This window comes from Siphateles boraxobius, unplaced genomic scaffold, assembly GCF_051911475.1.
Source record: "Siphateles boraxobius isolate OS27281-9 unplaced genomic scaffold, OSU_SipBor_1 12, whole genome shotgun sequence".
In the NCBI taxonomy this organism is placed as follows: Eukaryota; Metazoa; Chordata; class Actinopteri; order Cypriniformes; family Leuciscidae; genus Siphateles; species Siphateles boraxobius.
Window position 1 is genome coordinate 19,680,680 of NW_027508722.1, and position 22,588 is coordinate 19,703,267.

Below are 22,588 nucleotides of genomic sequence, written 5' to 3' on the forward strand. Positions count from 1 at the left end.
ATGCAAGAGCGGCTCACTGCAGTGCTCTTCCGGGAGAGTTGTTGTTCCAACAGCGGCCTTGGCCAAGGCCAGTGCTGGTAGGGGGGTGCCGAAACAGATAAGATTGGGATTGTTTGGTCTTCGGGCGAGTAGCCGCATTCAATTTATGCAGGCTATTCTCCTGGTCCGTTTTGGTCTCTGAAACGATCCATTTGCCTTTGCAAAGCTGTGAGCTTCTCCATGATGTTATCCATATTGTGGTTCATAGACCCAGTCTGAGTGCAGACAGCTCTGCCCACCGCTTCAATCATCACGGGCAGCCTTGCGGGGCTTTTGACAGCTGTCACCGTCTCCTTAGTTCCTCGGTAAACCAGGGCAATGCCTAATCCAATCAGCAGAAGACCTGTTATCATGGTGCCGAATAGGTAGATATCTTCAACGTCCTCCACGGAAAGAGCCGCCAGACACACGACCCGCCACCTCTCCCACGCGTCCATCGTGTAGCCAGCTGCGAACGTCCCGGCAGGGCAGTCAGGTTCCCCCGAACCCAAGCTTCTCGTCGAGAAGATGGTGTCAATTGCGTTGAGAGACCAGTTGATCAAATCCATAATTTCTTGGTTTCGGAGAGCAGTGTAGCGAGGGTCTCTCAAAGTACAAGACAGTAGACGTGACGAGAGAAGCAAAGCAGGAGAGGCGAGGGGAGGGAGAGGGAGAGAAAATGCGACCGCCTTCGTTGAGAGCCAAGAGGGAAATAGTGCTGGTTTAGACCCTACTCTGAAGTAGGAGCTAAATTAGTTCCTAAAAGAGTTCCTAGAACTAAAATAGTGTTAAATAGTGTAAAATAGGTGCAAACGCGTCCAAAACCGGGAACTTCCGCCAATAGTTCTAGGAACTATGAAAAGGTTCCTCCGGTGCGAAAAACCCTTATATCTAGCCTGGCAAGCCAGACCCACATCAAGATGTTAGGTCTGGGAAGTCACCATTGGCATGCCTCAATCTGAAGGGCGGGATAAACGGTTGTCTTTCAAATTCCCTCTGCACGCAATAGGATAGCGCTACTACAACCAAGCAGAGCAATGAACGGTTGTGGCTGAGTGAGTCCAATGCGTTTCCCCACCAGCGGAGCTAAGTTGATATATGTGACCCGATCTGGTGAAATTAGTCGGAAGTCGCAACATTCCATTTTAAGATATGGGCCGATTATGTGGAAAAACAAATGAAATAATAGATTTTTTGTTGTTGTTGCTAATTTCAAAGAACAGACATTCAAAAATAATATCCCAAAGTTTCGTAGTCCAGATAATTGAGTAAAGGTATTTAAATTACTATTAAAGTTTACAAAGTTTGACTAAATTCGCTGGAAATGAACATTGCTTTTCTCAACTCCTATCGTCACCTCTGAGCATTTCCCGGGTATCCCCTGAAACGTAAACGTTAAAATAGTCCAAGTGTACAAGAATACAAAAAGTATTCTCGTCGTTTGATAAACTTAAGATTGAGCCACTGTAGTGACTTGGACTATTTTAATGATGTATTTAATAACTTTTCGGGGCTGGCAAGATTCAATCCCTTAGAAGCCTATGGAGGAGTGATCCAGCTCTAAGATTTAATAAAAAATATTTTGATTTGTGTTCCGAAGATGAACGAAGGTCTTACGGGGTTGGAACAACATGAGGGTGAGTAATTACTGACAGAATTTTCATTTTTGGGTGAACTATCCCTTTAAGCCTGCCCACCAACTCCATACACGATGTGATTGGCCTGACTAGAGTTTGGTTTTTCCAGCTCTAAAGCCAACTGAGAGTTGCTAGACTACACTGGCTGCAAAATAAATTTTGCTGCCGCTAGGGTGCGTCTAGATTTCTAGGCTACCTTATATCAGCAAGTTGTGATACATACGGCCGAATCACAGCCGTGCTGGTATACAGCAATATATGTGTACATTTCCTGAAGAAAATGTGAGTGGTGCTTGCAGTGGCAAAACACGGTTGCTAGGGTGCGGTTAGCTAGTTTTTAGCAAGATGCTAAGAAAATTAACATGTTGCTAGCATGATTAACCTCTTGCTAGCATGATGCTACCATTATTAACCTGTTGCTAACATGATGCTAGCATGTTTTTAACAAGATGCTAACATGATTAACATAATGCTAACATGTTTTAACAAGATGCTTGCATGATTAGCATGTTGATAGCTTGATTAGCATGTTGCTAGCATGAGCAAGATGCTAACATGATTAGCATGTTTTTAACAAGATGCTAACATGATTAACATGTTGCTAGCATTATGCTAACACGATTTACCACATTATTAGCATGGTTTACCATGATTTACCATGTTCTAGCATGATTTACTATTATAGCAGTTTTACCAGTTTACCGTTATTTACCATAGTTTACCATGATTTACCATGTTCTAGCATAGTTTACCATGATTTACCACATTCTAGTATGATATACCATGATTCTAGCATGATTTACCACAATTTACCACATAGCTGTATGATTAACCATGTTTCTAGTATGATTTACCACGACTTACCACGTTCTAGCATGATTTACCAGTCAAAAGAGCCAACCCCTATCTCTATACGATGTTATGATGCAGAGATATAGGTCTTGTTAAACGGTTGCTAGGGTTAGGGCTGTCGCGGTGAAGGAATTTCCCTTGCGGTAATTTTGAGTGGCTTAATAACGCGATATGCGGTTTTACCGCCATTTATTTATTTAAATTTATTTGTTGCTATTTAAATAGCCTACGTGTTATGATGTGGTCAGCATACACAAAAACAATGTAACCAATGTATCCGAAACTAAACAGCGTCTCTGCGCATTGAAAGACTGTCACTCAGCGCGCAGTTTTTACGCCAACGGACTGTCTTTGAGTGAGTCATTAAACCGTTCATTCAACGAAAACGTTCAAAAAAGCTGATTCCTTAAAGGTGCATAGCGCCAGTCTCTGAGTTTTTGCAGAGCTATGCCCCCCTCTGGCAACAAGCGAAACTGCAACCAGAGGTGTGTTTTCTTTGTCTTACGTGGAGTTTGCGTTGGGGTTTGGAATGGACTACAAGCCGGTCTCTTTGAATCCATCTTCTACTTTTGTCGCTCGAGTTGTCTTCGCTGATACGGAGAATGGCGGCGAATACACAAACCTGCCAGACATAGCCAGGTGAGCGTGAACGCGCATGACGTCACACCCAGTGATTCCGTCCCGAATCCCTCTTATTTATATTACTGTACATGGTTATAGAGGCAATCGCAGTGATCAGAGAAGGGCTCATTCAGCCTATCAGGCAATTGTTTATGCATGTATGGGTTAGAAAAACTGGTATTTTTAACATGAATTGTTGCGCAGTGCACCTTTAAATGATGTAATGAAACAAGGTGTTAATTATTTTTTAACTTTGAGCTCCACTTTTCAAGGCTCAGCTGGCCTGCAATGCTTCACTTTTGGGCAAAGACCAATGGCATTGATTCAATGCGTGACTCGCTGCTTTCCCCCCACGGCTTCCTCGCGCTGTGTAATGCTGACCAGCGCTGACACCATTCATGGTAAATACCCTTACACGTTAAAAGGATGATAGCCTACGACAAATATTTCGCTTTCCTTGGAAACGGCAACCTTTTCACGAATATACATGACTTGACTTCAAAGACAGACGCAGGTAATCGCACGCGCTCAGTCGATCACATGCACTGTCTGTTTAGGCAGTGTTTAGGCAAGTCCAAATCCACGAATCCTCTGTACAAATCACCTTGATAAATAGTCTTGTTATCATTATTAACATATTTAACATTCAATACACATGGTACGAACCACGAAGGGTGGCCTTATGAAAAAAGAAAACGCGGTTCGCGGTTGCTGCGGTTACTTGCATTCCTCTGCAGTTGGCCTGTCAGTAGCGCGGTACTGCAATATTGCGGTTATCGCGACAGCCCTAGTTAGGGTACTCTGGTTGGTTGCTATGGAGTTGCTTGGGAGCTGCCAATGATGAAACTCCCAAAGGCTGCTTGTCAGTATGAATGATATAAACCAACTCCCATGCCTCAGTGACATTCAGAATGGAAGATATCCCTCTTAGGATTTTAATTGCTAAGGTGCTCGACAATGGTTGCTAGGGCGAGGCTAGGAAGTGTTGAGATGATACATGATTGGCTGTTTGTTGCCCCGAGTCAAACAAGCCCACCCTAATGTTTCTATGACACTTCTATCCGGAGATATCCCTTTGATCTCTTTCAATGGAAGTCTATGAAACTTGTTGCTATGGTGCTCTAAATGGTTGCTAGGGCGTGGCTTGATGGCTTCCCAATTATACTGAGAGACTGATTTGTTGTCTGAGTAAAATGAGGCCGCTGTCTCTATGTCACTGTCATCCAGAGTTATGTTCAATACTGTCACTGTCATCCAGAGTTATGTTCAATACAAAATCCCTTTGCAATTTACCATAGTAGGAAAAACATGCGTTTGATGGGCCGACCTTCGCCATAGTATGTCTATGGGGCAACTTTGGGCACCTCTTGCCCCCCAGGTGTAAAACTTTTACACCATAGGCCTATTTCACAAAAATGGCCGCCAAGACCGGAAGTAGGGTAAACTTTTTTCTGGTGAAAGCGCTTGGAGCAGGAGTTGCAGTCGAAGGACAAAATAATGCAGAGACTATTGCGTACCTTTTCAACCCAAAGAAGAAACAACCCTATTTATCACTTCACAGCTTTCCGTGTTTTGCGGGGTTTCATGGAACAACTGGGGAGAAGTTAAATCATGCCAGACACAGACGGCAAAAAGACGTGTGTGGAGGAAGCAGATGTTGAAATGGAGTGATGCTCTGACACAAAACATGTTTATATTGCACGTGATTGTTATCCGATTTGCACGTCATGAAATTTTATTTATTATTATCAGAGGTGTCAAAAGTATTCACATTCGTTACTCAAGTAGAAGTATAGATACTAGGGTTTAAAAAGACTTCTGTAGAAGTTGAAGTATAAACTCACGCTTTTTAATCACGTAAAAGTACTGGTTTCAAAACTACTTAAAGTATAAAAGTAAAAGTAATGCAAGGAAAAAATGCCATTAAGAGACAAAAGCTTAGGCCGCGCCACAGGGGCTTATAGTGCACTACACACCACTACACACATAGTCAAGGCCATGACTATAACGTTATATTAAAATGTTAATGTTGAAAAATTTGGGATGCACTACCGGTTTCAGCAGCATATATGCCCATAGAAAACCAAACAGTTGATTGCAGCCATTGACTTCCATTGTAGGAAAAAAAAATACTATGGAAGTCAATGGATACCATCAACTGTTTGGTTATCGACATTCTTCAAAATATCTTCTTTTGTGTTCAGCAGAAGAAAGAATCTGGTTTGAAACAACTTGAGAGTGAGTAAATTATGACAGAATTTTCATTTTTAAACAAGTGAACTTATCCCTTTAACAGAAATGAACTGTTGGCATATATGTTTTACATCAATACTGTCAAGTTTGTCCTGTTGGACACGACACACAGCAACACTGTCAAGTGTCACTTGTAAGGAAAGCCCGGAGTGTATATCAGGAGCGGAGTGATAACAGAACGCTTAGAGTGCAAAGAGGAACGTGCTTTTGCTCCAGTCCAGGCTTTGATCACATCCCCCTAAGCAGGGTGAACAGACACCTCGTCCTTAATTTAAGACCCATTCAAACTAAAATTAAGACATATTACACTATTTGAGAAATGTGAGCATATTTACGGCCTTAAAATTATGAAAAGTGAATTTAAGACATAAGGACAGTGGGGAACCCTGATATTGACGGAATTCCGTCATAGACTCTCTTGTAGCGACGGAGAACTTTAATCCCTGTATTACTGAAAATAAAATTACATACATTATATATTAGTAAGTATATTGTCTCTCACATTTTTAAATATATGAAGATTCCATATGTATTATTCAATATATTGTAATATATTAACACCATATATTATTCTGTATATTTTCAAATATACTATGAAACCATTCATATATAGGGAAATATATTTTCTTTTCATAAGAGGACTCCAGACAGTAAAATGAGATTTTGTAACATCATGATTTTTTAAAACATGTAATATCCCTCACTTCCTTCATGTTTTTAGTCTAACCATTTTTTTATTATTTGCCTTAATTTCATTATTAGACCTACTAGCAACGTTAGGTCAAATTCACTGTAAAGATGTACAATTCTTAGTTTCATTCATGGTGGTAACATGAAAAATGAGCCATAATAGTGGAAGATTGCTGCAATCTCCTGGACAAACTAACACTTAATAACATGAAATTTTAACAAAAGCCACTACATTTCACTCAATCAGACATCATTTCAATTTATTTATTTATTTAGTTTATTTAATTATTTAAGTGTGAGCTTAGTCATCAAGTGTCATGCCATGCAATGAATGGAACTTTTTTTATGTAGGCAAACGTCAAGAATTTGTTACCTTTGTCCAATTTCGATCTTTTTCACAGCTCCCTGAAAACTATCAACAAAACGGACCTCATCTGCTATTCTTACTTTTGTCAGATATATGAATGACTGAGAGAGAAAACCATAGACAGTAAAAGAAAACAAGCTGTTCACAGGTCATTTTGAGAATGAATGGCGATCGTAGCTGGCAGCTGCGCGGCCGGAAGTATCGCTACCCTACTTCCGGTCTTGGACGCCATTTTGTGAAATAGGCCTATTGTGAGGTGTACGCAATTCTTACAGAGCCTGCCAGTCTCTTCAAGTGTGGTAAACCGCATGTTTCTGCGAAATCCTCGCTCGGAGCTATGACCCGTCAAAGTTAATAATTAATTAATTAATACTAGCTAACGAGACGATACATATGGGTTCATGTGAACAAGACCACACGATATTTTAACACTATTTTTAAGAAATCTTCAATGACGAAATATATGACTGGAAAAAATTGTCTTTTATTTGACAAAGTCAGAAAATGCAAAACAATGCAGGTGCATTTTGAAATATTTGATCTAGTTTTTAGAGATGTTTTATCTAATCTAGGGCTGTCAGTAACAATTACTTTGGTAATCTAGTAATCGGTCGATTATTTTGAAAATTAATGCAATCCTTCTGTATTATTAAAGTTTCAAAAATCTGTTTTGTTAGAAAAAAAAAGATTAATATTAAAATTAACTGATTAATAACTTTATTTTGTTTTACTCTTTTTAATGTAGCTTAGTTTATAATTATAATAATAATAATAATTACTCCAGTCTTCAGTTAGTCACTTGATTCATAATTTCACATTATCATCAATGTTGAAAACAGTTATTTACATTTTTATTTCAGGGTTCTTTGATGAATAGAAAGTTTAAAGTGCACCTATTATGCTATTTTACAGTTTTCTAATGTTGTTTGGAGTCTCCTACAACAGGTTTACATGCATCAATGGTAATTTAAAAAAAAAAAATTCTGATAATATACATTGCACATCACCACATTTTCAATGATTCTCAAATAATCTCTCTAAATCCCTCCTTTCCGCGAGCTACTCTGCTCTGATTGGCCATACGCCTCAGTCTGTTGTGATTGGTTAATCGCGAGTCGAAAACAAAAACGCCCATAGCCATAACGTCAGCTCTGTGTGTCCTGAGGCTTCCTACATAAACCAAACAGTAATGAACAATGACGTGGATTTTACCATATCAATGCGAGCGCGATGATACAACATTGGAAGAACTAGTTATTCAACCAGAACCTCCATCGCAACCCTGAAATATTTTAGTCGTAAAAAGATTGTGCTTTTAAAGTTAACTGAACACAAAAGAAGATATTTTGAAGAATGTCGATAACCAAACAGTTGATTGTAGCCATTGACTTCCATTGTAGGAAAAAAAAATACTATGGAAGTCAATGGCTAGTGGCTACCATCAACTGTTTGGTTATCGACATTCTTCAAAATATCTTCTTTTCTGTTCAGCAGAAGAAAGAATCTGGTTTGAAACAACTTGAGAGTGAGTAAATTATGACAGAATTTTCATTTTTAAATAAGTGAACTTATCCCTTTAACAGAAATGAACTGTTGGCATATATGTTTTACATCAATACTGTCAAGTTTGTCCTGTTGGACACGACACACAGCAACACTGTCAAGTGTCACTTGTGCCCATTGCTCTGAGACATGTTTTCAGCGTCCAGCACTGAAACTTCTTTCAGTCCAGCTGATGAGACTGGGATGACAAGGTTTCAGCTTGATCAAACAAGCCTCTCATTTCAACAGACCGCGAGTCGAAAACAAAAACGCCCATAGCCATAACGTCAGCTCTGTGTGTCCTGAGGCTTCCTACACCATAAACTAAACAGTAATGAACAATGACGCGGATTTTACCATATCAATGCGAGCGCGATGATACAACATTGGAAGAACTAGTTATTCAACCAGAACCTCCATCGCAAGGACGACTAGAGCAGGACGTGTCTTAGTGATACACTACTCAGTTTGAGGTAAATTATGAGATGTTGCAACTGTAATTCCTCAGCATCAGCATTAACAAGTGCATGTCCATCAACAAACCGATTATTTTACTTGTAATCATTTTTTTACCGAGTATTTTTCTAATATATTGCGGTGAACACATGGAAACCGTATCAATAACAGTGCATGTATGCAATGTATACATTAGCCGAGCTCAAGCGTGAATGACTGATGTAACATAAACGTTGGTAAAACAAATCTACTTCATGCTTAATCTTTCAGTTTTATGTAAAAGTGCCCCACAACGGATTAGCAGTAGTATTTCAGTAAGACAGTAATTAGGGCCCTATAAAATCTGTTTTATTTTTTTTCCAATTTCCGTTTGAAATTTGGGGAATTCCGTTTTTTTTTTTTTACCCTTTACTGTTACAGTATTTTAGTCGTAAAAAGATTGTGCTTTTAAAGTTAATGATTAAAATGTACACAAATAAAACAGGAATGACCTTAAATTTATTGAGGTAACAAACATCACATTTACTTTTCAGTACAAAAACTGCATGATGCAAACACTGCATTCGAAGTATTTCAGGTAACAACAAAATATTAATGGTTATGAGCTTTAAATTGTCCAGTAAAATAAATTATATTAGTTTATATACGCTTCGCTTTTGTCCAGTCCGGAGCGCCTCGGTGTGCACGGAGGGGAGGGGGGTGTGTGTGTATGTGAGAGAGACGCGTGAGTGACAGAGACGGAGAGAGAGCAGGGAAAGGAAATGCAACTAAAAGAATACGCTGCGTGTTTTAAATAGCGGTAAAAACAAAAAGAATAACGAAACGCAATATGTGGCATCCGGTGTTGATTCTGTGGCGCACCGCGACGAATTACTCTATGTGTGGGAAACACTGCATAAAAGTCACGTGGGAACTGCTCGGCTCTGTACTGAGGACTTAGCGTCACGTTTCTTAACTTTTTCGCCGACGAAAGCAGAACCGTGGAGAGCCGCTTCGCCATGCTTTCCTTGTTTTGAAGGGGGAGAGGCAGCTGAAATGACGGGAGGGGTTGTGTCACCCAGATTTGCTTCCCCCGATCTGCATTTTCCCTAGACATACGTTCTTCTCCCACACAAAAACAGAATTTCATTCCAAATATGTAAAATAATGTGAGTTAACCAGTTAACAGGAGACCTACACAATATAAAACTCAAAACTAAGTATTTTGAACACCATCTTTTAAGAGTAAGCGGTTTGCGAATCCTGCATTGAACTACGAGATTTGAGAATCAGTCGTCAGTAAAATAAAGGGAGCACAGCAAAAGTTTAGGATTATACTGCTGTGATATCGTGGTAAAGATTAATTTTAACCACTGATTCTTCACATGCTCGTCCTTGGGCAGTGAAAAAAAACTGGCTTAACGAAACGGCTTGTGACTCGTTTGAAAAACGATTCATTTCATTGACTCAGAGTCGACTCTTACTTTTGAAAGACAATAACTTTATACACGGTCCACTTTCAGATTTTAAACTTTGCAGGATGTTTTCATTCACTTAGAGCTATGTAACACACTACATGAAAGATCATTTTCAAAAATCCATAATAGGGGCCCTTTAAAAGAACAGCATTTATCTGAAATAGAAATTGCTGTAAATTCTAACAACACTGTTTACAAAGCACATCAAATAATGATCGATTTGCACTCATGTGTAAATACATTTTTCAGTCACCTTATTACCATATCAAATATTTGTGTCCAATACTATTTTGTTTAGCTTATATTTTATTGTGGTTTTCTCACAATCACAACATTACATGCCGTTAATTTATCAGACACTGATAAGTCTGTTCATTCTTTTTTTTAAAAGCAACATACTGTAATAATCTATAAGCATATTTAACAATCGGTCGAAGGCGAATAATTGCAAAGTGTTTATGAGCAATCTGGTCTTGCCTGTACAGTATGCTGTTCCATGCGCCATCTGGTGGATATTCTGTGAAGCACAACACATTTATTTAAATTCGAAAAAAATATGACAGGATTCAGCACCATTCCGCGGCACAAATTGTGGTATGCCGTGGGGGAAAACACGCTTTCTTAATGGCCACATCTATAGGGGTGATAAAGGTATAAATGATTAGCATTGCATTAGAAATATACTTCATTCTTTTGAAAATACCTAGATGAACAAAGATCAGCCATATATTGTCGCAATTGTATATTTATTGTCTTCATGTTTCCTCAGTCAAAACACCTCTATCTGTATCTGCGTTTTATTCAAGCGGCAACCTCCCCGTCTCTCTCTTGAAACCAACACGGAAGTGAATTAAACTGCAATTCATCGACTGACCGCTTGAGGCAGGCTGCAAAAGTGAGTCAAATCTGTATCTCCCCCATGTTAAAATCCCCAACTTTACAGCAGAAAAAAATATGTTTACAGCCTGGAGCAAAAAGTGGTTTTGGTCTATATAGCTAATTTTGCCCTTCATGACAACTGTGAGGGGGGTGAATTTTTTTACACCTCATCCGTTTAAATTATATTAAGCCTTAAAGTTCTGCATAATTAAGGGCGTGGCCACTTGCGTGACTGGTGGATTGAGGCTGCTATAACTGCTAGCCGACGTTTGTCTCTGTTAACGTCACCCTCAGCTGCTGTACTTGCCATCTCTGCAGTGTTTGTGCTTTTTTCGGGATTATTTCATACAATTTAATACACGCATTATACCTTTGCCCACGCCGTTGGATTCCGTCGGTGTCAAGTATGGAGAGAACAACCAGCGTTGTATTTCCAGTTTTTTTCCTCGCATGCACTAATGGATGTCTGACAATTTCGTTGCTTTTTGGAGTATACTGTACAGGCTACACTCGTTATGCGGTACCGTTGCTCTCAAACTTTTAAGTGTTAAATAAAAAGTACCGTGAGAAAATCCTGCATGTATCAGTGCTTTCTCTCCGTCCATGCAATAGATACACACCCTTGAATGAGCGTGGATTTCTAGTGCATTTACTTGAACTTCTGAGGTAATATTTTTTGTTTAACCCATTTGAGAAATTGAGAAGCGGCCAAAATCAGATTTTAAAATCAACTGAACTGAATAAAGCTCTTGATGAACTAGACTGACATGTATGCGCATGAATCACTGTCACACGCACAAGCTCAGAGCAATATTGTAAGTTACTGCATGATAATACATTTTTAACTAGCAGAATAATAATGCATCCCGATACACATAGTCTTACTTTTAGTTACGTCTTTTAATTATTATAGTATTTTGAAGGGCAAAAACATGAACTTTAACTATTGGCTTTACTTCTACATTCAGCTGTCACTTTAGCACGAGGCCAGTAGCATAGCATTAGTACCTCAGCTCCACCCACGCTCCGCCTCTTTGCCCATTTTCTTTTATCCGGGAGTGACGAGAGCTGACGCGATGCCAAGATGGCGACGGTTGGCCCCGCCTACTTTAGGCTTCAAAAGCACTCTTCAGAAACCTACGGGTGACGTCACGGACACTACGTCCATATTTTTTTACAGTCTATGGTTTTATTCAGCTACAGTGATATCTGGAGGCCTTTGTCCATATAAGGGATTAAACGGTTCATGGTTTGTGCCATTTCTGGTATTTTGCCAGTTAATCATCAGGCGTAAATTGCGATGAATTAATTTTATTTATTTTTTTTACTACAAATCAAGCACGCAAATTTAATCAGGGAATCGTAACGGCCCTAGTCCCAAATATGGCTGTCACCATGTTAGATTTTTCACACCACGGTTATTGTGGCCAAAATAATCCACGATATTGATATATCGCGATATCTATAAGCCTTGTCAAATTTATTTTTACTTTGTTTATTTACTTTTTCTTTTTTACCCAACAAACATAAAGATACTGATAAACACAAGGCACATGCATATTTACTTATTCCGTTCTCAATATTTTAATGCAAATTTTTGTGAAGTATGTCAAGCATGTGAAGTATATCTGGTTTCAAACTGGAGCGAAACACTGTCTGAATGTTTCCTGAAGAACTGAAAAGCTCTTAAACCTATTGTTGCGCCGGTACAAGTCATGCAGATTTGAACAAAAAAAATCAAGTGCAAATACAAAAATAAGACGAGTAAAGAAAACGGGGTATTTAATAATCACCCTTTATTTAAATATATGAACACAGAAACCCGCAGTTAACAGGTTAATGTCACATTTCCCATTCCATGACTAGTAAAATAATCGCAATTTACTCTTAAATAGCGTAATCTGCAGGGGGATGGACACGGAGATGGGTAAAAAGGTTGCAGATTGGGTTTAAGCGGATCGCACACCGGACGAGAAGCGTAGCTCCGCGTGTAGCACACCGGACACGCACTTTCTCAGTTTATGGCCAGCAATATAGTTATGTTTAATGACATTATGAGATTAAGATAATGTCTGTACTATGTTATGATTATACTGTACAATTAAATACAATAATTGCTAAATCTGCAGTCTGAACACTTTACCTCAGTCAGAGCGCATCCGTTAACTGAATGAATTGAGAATATCACCTGAAAATCCAAGCTGTTGCTGGGCGCCGCGGACAGACGCCGAATGGTGCCGTCGGTGTGTGTAAACTCGTCCGTCGGTGTGTGTAAATTCGTCCGTCGGTGTGTGTAAACTCATAAAAAATAATGTGTTCGAATTTTAAAGACGTGGCGCAGCGCTTCTCGTCCGGCGTGCGACCCCCTTTAAGGTGCTGTTTTCTTTGAAGCCGGAGAACTCCCATACTGGCGAGCTTACTTTTCTCGGGTGTGGACAGTGTTTCAATCTCTCGCTCAGACGATATTCTTCAGTGGCTGCCCGGGCTCGTGCTGCGTCGTCTTCTTATTTGATAGGTGTCAGCGGGTGCAATACAGCCACCTGACAGGTCAACCAGGTTCTGGCGCTGGAGTATTTACGTGTCATGTTATCATAAGAGTCCCATTCATTTTAAACATTGTGGTTATCGCCAATACCAGTATATTGTCAGACTCTAAATTAACACGATGTCGATATTTCATGCTTTGAATATCACGATTATCGTCAATACCGGTATATTGCGACACCCCTAGTCCCAAACATTAAGGTGCCCTGAAATGAGCATGTTGAAATCCAAGACCGATATCAATAGTACCCTGTTATTCCTGCAGAGTCTGGTCTGTTCACCTTTCAGGTTCTCCTTTTGCCAACGCATTTGTTGAGCCACAGATCTCTTTCCTCTCCGCGGCATCCTATAAAATATGAAGAGATAAAAAGAAAAATTCTTGACAAATTTATCTGACAAAATCACTAATTTTAGTGAACTAAGTGACTTCTAAAAGTAGAGATTTTACTTTCAATAGACTTCTTAAATCATCACAAGTAACCATGGACTTCTTATTAGTCCTCAAAAGTAATGCATATTAAAATATATTTATTTGTGAGTCAAATTCATTTTAACAGGACATTCTCACTTTGATAGGTACATACTTTGAAAGTTCGAAAACCGGGACCTTCTGCCAATAGTTCTAGGAACTATGAAAAGCTTCCTCTGGTGCGAAAGCCCGGCGTATAACGTTAGTCTATAAGGAATAGGGTTAAACACAAGAAAAACACATTAATGTTGTCTCTCCATCACTCCTCAGAATACTGTAAATGTCGTCAATGAAGTAATCGATGCGTTATGCGTCACATCATGAGTTAATATTTACCAAAAATTGCTGCAAATATAATGAAGCTGCCGTCTCTATCCTACTTCATTCAAACAGATTGTCAGCGCGGATTTTGTGCTACATGAATCACGTGACCGCAAGGCACGAAAGCAAAGGATAAGCTATGTCAACTCACTCTCGAGTTATACCAGTAATACTCTCATGGAACTCTCGTTATATTCAATAAAGCTAACTACAGATCAAAAAAACATTTCTAAAATACATTATATTTGCAAGTTGTTGTTTATGATTAGAGAATTATGTCAGTGAGCGAACAATGAAACCAGTTCTCACCGGTGACTAATCTAACCGCCTTCGATTGGATGTTGCATTTATAAACTCAGCAGAAACGCGTGTGATTGGCTACATGCTGCCTTTGATTGACATGAAGCGACCTGCATCAATGACAATTTTCACGCAGTATTTAAGCAATTGTAAGCTACACAAACAGCAAAAATCAAAGGACGTAACATCCATCAGACACACACAATATAATTCCACACAAAGATATAAGTGTGGCTAGCTGTAGACATTACTTATCATGCATTACCGTTATCATCTTTACAAAGAAAACTGTAGCTTCAATGTGAACAAAAACGATATAAACTGCCCCTCGTATTATATTATTATATTATAATTATATTATAATATTGCCTACATTTAATTCAAAGAAAGAGCTGCATTTGACATTACAATGCTTTATAAAACAGCATATTTGTCAACCATCTCCACTCACCTCAAGAGAATAATACGGGAAGTCCCTCAGTCAGTTAGCAACTGATCCGTGAAGTCAATCTCGTCGCAGCCAAACAGCAATGAGCTTTGATTGTACAACCAATAGAATCACACCTTCTAGTGACGGTTGAGGGTTCGGTCATGAACGATTTGTTCATTGTGAACACAAATCTTTAATCAGGCCCGGCTGCAGGATGAAATGACTGAGGGGGCATGTGAAATTGTTAAGGGGGCTTAACTTTATACCATCAATGAACAAACACACCTCGCTTTCGAACGACAGATTTTTAAATGCAGCGCTCCCTAAAACACTCCATAAGCAACTGCACAGGTAACCGCGTAATAAAAAGATAAGCCAGCTTCATTTATTATGCATATATTAACCCTTTCACGCTTAAGTTTAAAATATTCTAACTGACTCCCCAGAGTGAGCTTTTTCAAGGCGACCGTTATTTTAGAACGTTCCCCTTTAGTGTTTCCATGGCAATGCGTAATATTTGCATAGATAGTAAAAGAAATGGACACAGCGACCCCCTTGCTTTCACCGGAGAAAACTGAAGCCCATTAGAAGCACTCACTTCCTGATGGCTGAGCCTACTGCGCAGGCTCAAACTGTGCTTGACGACAGTCTGACAGTTGTAAATCGTCTAGTAGCTGTGCCAAAACAAATCTGAATCACCTACAAGGTTCGTACACCTTTTCCAAGGTCAAATTCAAGCACTTTCAAGGTCCATTTTAAAGCTTTTTCCAGCCCCTTACACCAACGTAAATGACATACCAATACATAGTCAAAATTATTATGTTGTGTTTTTATCACATTAAGGGGTCCTTCATTTCAGAATCACACTCAGGACCTTCGGGTCCAAATGGGCCGGAAGGGTGGGATTCATATTTATTAATAGAAAATCATTATTTTATTTTTTACTTGTTTTTTTATAATATTTTTTCTTTTCTTTTTTGGTGTTTTGAGAATTTTATGATTTATAATTAATATTTATGCAATAAATATGACCCATTTCCCCCCCGTTTTCCCCCCATTGAATATAATAGAAAATTATTTTTAAAAAAAAAATTTTTTTTTTTTTTAAAGCTGTATTTCATTTTAGAGTCAAGCCTAGACCTCATTAAAGTAATTTTTGAAATTAGATGGATGCCATCTGGTGGACAAACTGAGCATTTTAAAAATACAAAACACATATGAAATCTGAATTTATTAGTTTGTTTATGTATAAAAGTGTGTTTGTGTGTGTGGATGTGTCTGTTTTGCACTCTTGATGTTTTATAGATTCACCCCTTCACTGTTGTGTGCTTTTTTTCTGGATCGTGGCTGATTTGTAGATTGTACGCACAAAAAGACTCGGTATATTCACATTTTTGCCAATTTGCCATTTATTTCCTATGCGGGTCCATTAGGACCCGAAGGTCCTGAGTGTGACAATTTTTTTTTACAACCACTTATGGCGCTTTTCCACTACACAGTACCAGCTCGCCTTGGCTCGGCTCGACTCGACTCGACTCGACTCGCCTTTGTTTGGTTTTCCACTGTGTAAAAGTTGTACCTGTACCTGCTTTCGGGTACTTTTTTCCGTACCACCTCCGGCGAGGTTCTAAGCGAGCTGAGGCGAGCTAAGGCGATACTAAAATGTGACGTGAAAACAATGCCGACTGCTGATTGGTCAGAGAGAATCGTCACTATTCAATGCGTCATCATTGCACGCGCCAGATGGAGTATCCAGAATAACCCCGCCTTTTTTAAATAGTTTAGCCAGAGATAGTTACTAAACTTACTACTATTATTATGGCAACTCGGAAGAATACGCCGTGGTCAAACGAGGAGGTGCAGACATTCCTTTGTTTGGTTGCCGAACTAGAGAGGATCCAGCGAGAGCTTGATGGGGCAACGAGGAACGAAAGGCGTCGCTATGACGACCGGGTACTATTTGTGGCGATACTTTCTGCAATGGAAAACGGAACGAAAAGCGAGCCGAGTCGAGGCGAGCCAAGGCGAGTCGAGTCGAGTCGAGCTGGTACTGGTAATGGAAAAGCGCCATTAGATTATTCAAATCCTGTCCCCATTTTTTTGGGGTGTTCATATACCAAGTACCAAAAAAGTCACCAAATTTCAGACCATTCCAATGAAGCTATGATTTAAAAAAAAATGTTATTTAAATGCGTCGGGTCCATTTGGGCCGAAGGACCCCAGAGATAATGCTATGCCGAACTGTGCCGTACCATGCAGTGGAAAAGCGCCACTATAAACAGCCACATTTGTGTTTCGTAATAGCAGAAAGATCAGACATTAAACAAAACAGGTTTTATTTTTCAAAATGTATCTAGTAGCACTGAGTGGGAGAATTTGAGCCAAATGACATGCAGCTGGGTCATTCTGTGTCAAATCAGACAAAATTCAGGAAAACAGTTACTGCATCCACCTAGATTTTGCTCTAAGTTTATGCTACTGTCAGTCTTTTCACACTTTTTTCCAAATCTAGGGAATGCCATACAAACTTGTAACACCCTACAAAGTTTGGGCTGCTTATGAATAATACTTTTCATTATATTAATGTCCAAATATTGCTTCCCAGATAATGTGATTTTCAGGCTGTAAAACTGAAGTAATTTCAAGGTCTCAAAATATGAAGACATTGGATTTGAACAGAAATATTTTACAGGCCTTGGTTTTGGGACACATTCTTGATATAGACAAGGTTTGAACAAAATCTGAGACAGTGCAACAACAACCTGAAATTCCATTTTAACCCAGAAGACTCTGACAGTGCACAGGCACCTGCCTGATAAATAGCCTATATTAATTGATTTTTTTATTTATTTCATTGTCAAGACATATTTATCTACTGGAATAGAGCAGTGTAAATATTGCATAAGGCCATCCTCAACCTTACAGTAGGCTACTTGTATGACACTCTGACAATCGTCAATCTGACACGATTTCTGTTCAGCAATTAACGATTGTTCTTATGCACTGTGCTAACGGTAGTTAGTTACCGAACTAAACTGCCAATGTTGCACCCTCAGTCTGCGAATTCCTAGCTAGCAGTTACTAGCGTAAACAAATAGGCGCTAACGTGTACAGTAGGCTACCGGTAGGCTAGTTGCCTTACTTAAAGTCTAGGGTGCTTTCACACTGGCAGTTTAGTTCGGAACGGAACGGGGCACGGTTCGCATGAAAAATCGTTAATGTGAACGCTGTCATGTGGACCCGGGTGCACACTGGGGTACCGAACCCAAGACTGCCTGGAGGAGGTGGTGTGAGTTCGGTTGCACTCGAACCGTGCCGCGGTTCGCGTGAATGTGAAAGCAGCACGGACTCGGGTGCGCAGGAAGTAAAGTGACCTGCGCATGCTTTTTAGCTGATTATGATGTATTTAGTTAAATAAAACACATGTAAGGGATGATAGTGTTGATAATTTACCTTGGATAAGAGTTAGAGTAAGTTTGCAGTGTATTCGCACATACATAGCGCGTGGACTCAGGGCAACAAATTAACGGAAATCCACTGTCTCCTGTATTTGCAATCAGCAGAAAGCCAAATGCGACACACAGTCAACCTGTGTTGTTCACTCAGCTGCATAATAGCACAAAATTCATAAAAAACACAATATTGACCCGCGTTTTGTTTTCTATCATGCGTCGTGCACGTTTACGCACCAAGATTCGATAGAATCAAGTTGAGTGTAAAACCAGACCAACAGTGCAGGGGGCGTCGGGAACAATCGCGTTTGGGCCGCAGCAAAGGATTTATTTCTCCATTTAATAAACAAACTATTCAGTCAGATAGGTATTTGTTGTGAAAGAAAGTTACAATTTCAAGCATTTTATCCAAAATTTAAGCACTTTTCAAACCTTGAAAACACATCATCAAAATTCAAGCATTTTCAAGGATTTCAAGCACCCGTACGAACCCTGTACCTAATTCCTCAAAAAAGTTGTTGAAATATTTTGTCCCGTTGCTTTTATGGAGACTCTATCTATGGGCTTCTCCCTTGACTTTATGCCTCTATGTCCCCCGATTGCCTCATAGACAGTAAAAGATTGCCTGCTAGCTTCTCCTCCTGTCTATATGGTAATTTCTGTACAGTGCGACAGAGAGTAGCGTGGTTATGACGCAATCCTTAGCCTATTTTTTACGAAAACGGCTTCTACTGGGCCATAACGTAAGATACAAAGTAATGGAGCCTTTTATACATTGTCGTGTTTCTTTATAAATAAATAATGGACAAATGAAGTCTTTGGACGCCTCAGATGTAAAGTTTTTCGCTGTCAAAGTGACGCCAAAATGAATGGGAGTTAATAGAATGCTAACAGCGGGTGATGGTCTGCTACAATGGCAGCCCCCAGGGAGGCTTCAGTTCCCAGCTGATGGTGTCACGTTTGTATTAAGGACAGGAAGCAATAGCGAGTCAACAAGTTTAATGTAGAAATTCGGACAGTACAAGTAGATGGAGAGCAGGTGACGCAGGGACTCAGACGGTCAGAGCTGGTGCAGACAAACAGTGCAGCGGTGACGATGGTGAGACGAACAATCCAGTAGACGAACACGATGAAGACGATGAACCGAAACACCAGGCAGGGTGAGAACCGGAACCAACAAGACGCACATCCAAACACAACGATCTGACAAGGAAGATGAAACAGCGGTGAGTATATATAGAGAGGTGAAATGGACTGCAGCTGGTGATGATAATGATGATCAGCTGGAGTGGATTTGGTATTGACATACATTCACGCCCACTACACATATGCATTCACACAACAACATAAACACAAGACTAAAAGGAAGTAGAGAATACATCTACCGTGACAGTACCCCTCCTCCTAAGAACGCCTCCTGGCGTTCTCAGACTCCCTTACCTGTCGATTGTAATCATCGATAAGGGAGTGATCCAGGATGTCTCTAGCAGGTACCCAACTTCTCTCCTCCGGACTGTAACCTTCCCAGTCCACCAAGTTCTGAAATCCGCGTCCCCTCCGCCTCGAGTCCAGAATACGGTTGACCGAATATGCCGTCTCCCCATCCAGGAGTCGCGGTGGGGGAGGAAACGGGACTGGCGGATTATTGTGAGAATGAAACACGGGCTTAATCTTAGACACATGGAAGGCGGGATGGATCCTCCTGTACGCAAGAGGTAGTTTGAGGCGGACTGTCACCGGACTAATAATCTTGGTGACAGTAAACGGGCCAATGAATTTAGGAGCAAGTTTATTAGACACGGTGCGGAGAGGAATGTTCTTAGTAGAAAGCCACACTTTTTGACCAACGACGTATACGGGAGGCCTTGACCTGTGGCGATCGACCTTGGCCTTGGTGCGCGCCCCTACCTGAAGTAGAGTCTCACGGGCTCTAGTCCAAGTGCGGTGACACCTCTGGACAAAGGCGTGAGCGGAGGGGACCGCAACTTCGGATTCCAGACTGGGAAAAATTGGTGGCTGGTACCCTACGCTACACTCAAACGGAGATAGGCCCGTGGCCGACACTGGCAATGAATTGTGTGCGTACTCCACCATAGAGTGTTGCTGACTCCAAGAGCAAGGATTCTTGGAAACCATACATCGCAACACTCTTTCCAGATCTTGGTTGGCTCTCTCTGTCCTACCATTGCTCTGGGGGTGAAACCCAGAAGAAAGACTAACAGTCGCTCCCAGCAATCTACAAAATTCTCGCCAAAATTTGGACACAAACTGGGGACCCCTGTCGGAGACCATGTCTATCGGGAGGCCATGTAAGCGAAAGACGTGATCTACGACAGTTACCGCTGTCTGCTTAGCTGAGGGTAATTTGGGTAAGGGAATGAAATGTGCCGCCCTTCGAGAATCGGTCCACTACAGTCAAAATGACTGTGTTACCCTGAGATGGTGGGAGGGCGGTAATAAAATCTAGAGCGATATGGGACCAGGGTCTCGAAGGGACAGGCAGCGGCTGAAGTAACCCATCTGGAGGTTGATTGGAAGTCTTACCAGTGGCACAGACCGAGCAAGCCAAAAAAAAACTGTGAATGTCACGAGCCATACGTGGCCACCAGAATCGTTGCTTGACTAAAAAAACTAGTGCGCTTAACTCCTGGATGGCACGCCACGTTGGAACAATGACCCCACTGGATGACGTCAGACCGTAATCCCTCCGGCACAAACAAACGACTCAGTGGGCAACCGGGCGGAGGTGTTACCCCTTCTAAGGCCTTCTTGACCTTCGATTCGACCTCCCATCTGAGAGTGGAGACCACTAATGTCTCGTAAAATACACTCGGGAGTGGACGGGAGTTCGGTTTGGTCAAAAATACGAGATAAAGAATCGGGTTTGATGTTTTTGGAACCCGGGCGGTACGAGAGAGTAAAATCAAAACGACCGAAAAAAAGTGCCCACCGAGCCTGCCTGGAATTTAATCTTTTGTCTGTTCTAATATATTCTAAGTTCTTGTGATCGGTCCAGACGATAAAGGGAACCCCTGATCCCTCTAACCAGTGGGGCCATTCCTCCAAGGCTAACTTGACTGCCAACAACTCTCTGTTACCAATGTCGTAATTGCGTTCAGCTGGGGATAAACGATGAGAGAAAAATGCGCAGGGATGCATCTTGTCATCTACAGAAGAGCGTTGGGACAACACTGCACCTACTCCCACCTCTGACGCGTCGACCTCCACCACGAACTGACGTGAAGGATCAGGGGCGATGAGGATGGGGGCTGAAACAAAGCGGCCTTTCAGTTTGTTGAACACAGCTTCCGCTGTGTCCGACCACCTGAACGTCGTTCGGGGGGAGGTCAAGGGAGTCAGAGGAGTGACTAGTTGGCTGAAGTTGCGAATAAAACGCCGGTAGAAATTGGCGAACCCCAGAAACCTTTGTAGGGCCTTACGGGAATCTGGACTTGGCCATTCTACCACAGCCTTAATCTTCTCAGGGTCCATTCGCACTCCTTCAGACGAAATGATGTACCCGAAGAAAGGAACAGACTGTGCATGAAAATCGCATTTCTCCGCCTTGACAAAAAGCCCATTCTCTAGCAACCTCTGAAGCACTCGTCGGACGTGTTGCACATGTTCCTGGAGAGTAGAATAAAAAATCAATATGTCGTCCAGGTAAACATATATGAATTGGTCTATCATATCTCGCAACACGTCATTGACCAGTGCCTGGAAGACTGCTGGGGAGTTGGACAGCCCAAACGGCATGACCAAGTATTCAAAGTGCCCCCTGGGGGTATTAAAAGCAGTCTTCCACTCACCCCCCTCCCTAATGCGAACCAAATGATAAGCGTTACGTAAGTCCAGTTTTGTGAAGATGGACGCTCCTTGTAACCTCTCGAAGGCTGAAGACATCAACGGCAAAGGGTAAGTATTCTTTACCGTGATGTTGTTCAACCCTCGGTAATCAATACAAGGTCGCAGAGATCCGTCCTTCTTCCCCACAAAAAAGAACCCCGCCCCCGCTGGCAAAGAGGAAGGACGGATGAACTTGGTTGCTAGAGAATCAGAAATATATTTCTCCATAGCCTCCCTCTCTGGAACAGAAAGTGAATATAATTTGCCCTTAGGCGGAAACTTACCTGGCAGTAAATCTATAGCACAATCATAGGGACGATGCGGAGTAAGAGAAGCAGCCCGAGACTTACTGAACACCTCCTTCAGGTCCAGATACTCCGCGGGCACGTTAGATAAATCCCCTACTTCCTCCTGAAACACAGACACAGGTACAGACGGACAAGCAGACATGAGA

The 22,588-nt window shown here is 41.0% G+C and overlaps 1 protein-coding gene across 3 annotated transcripts in view; it reads right to left on the bottom strand.

The window, feature by feature from the left end:
• setdb1b (SET domain bifurcated histone lysine methyltransferase 1b) overlaps nucleotides 1-22,588 on the bottom strand; it is a 68,257-nt gene that overhangs the window by 25,346 nt on the left and 20,323 nt on the right. The window contains exons 1-3 of one of the 3 annotated variants that reach the window (XM_077210610.1): nucleotides 14,858-15,159; nucleotides 13,901-13,992; nucleotides 13,566-13,662 (exon numbers count right to left, since the gene is read on the bottom strand). The exons of 1 other annotated variant lie outside the window; for it this stretch is intronic. In XM_077210610.1, coding sequence (XP_077066725.1) covers nucleotides 13,566-13,661 — 96 coding nt within the window. In that variant the 5' untranslated portion in view covers nucleotide 13,662; nucleotides 13,901-13,992; nucleotides 14,858-15,159. Of the gene's footprint in view, nucleotides 1-13,565; nucleotides 13,663-13,900; nucleotides 14,026-14,857; nucleotides 15,160-22,588 lie in introns of those variants that run through there. One more of the 3 variants, XM_077210627.1, reaches the window with a different exon arrangement.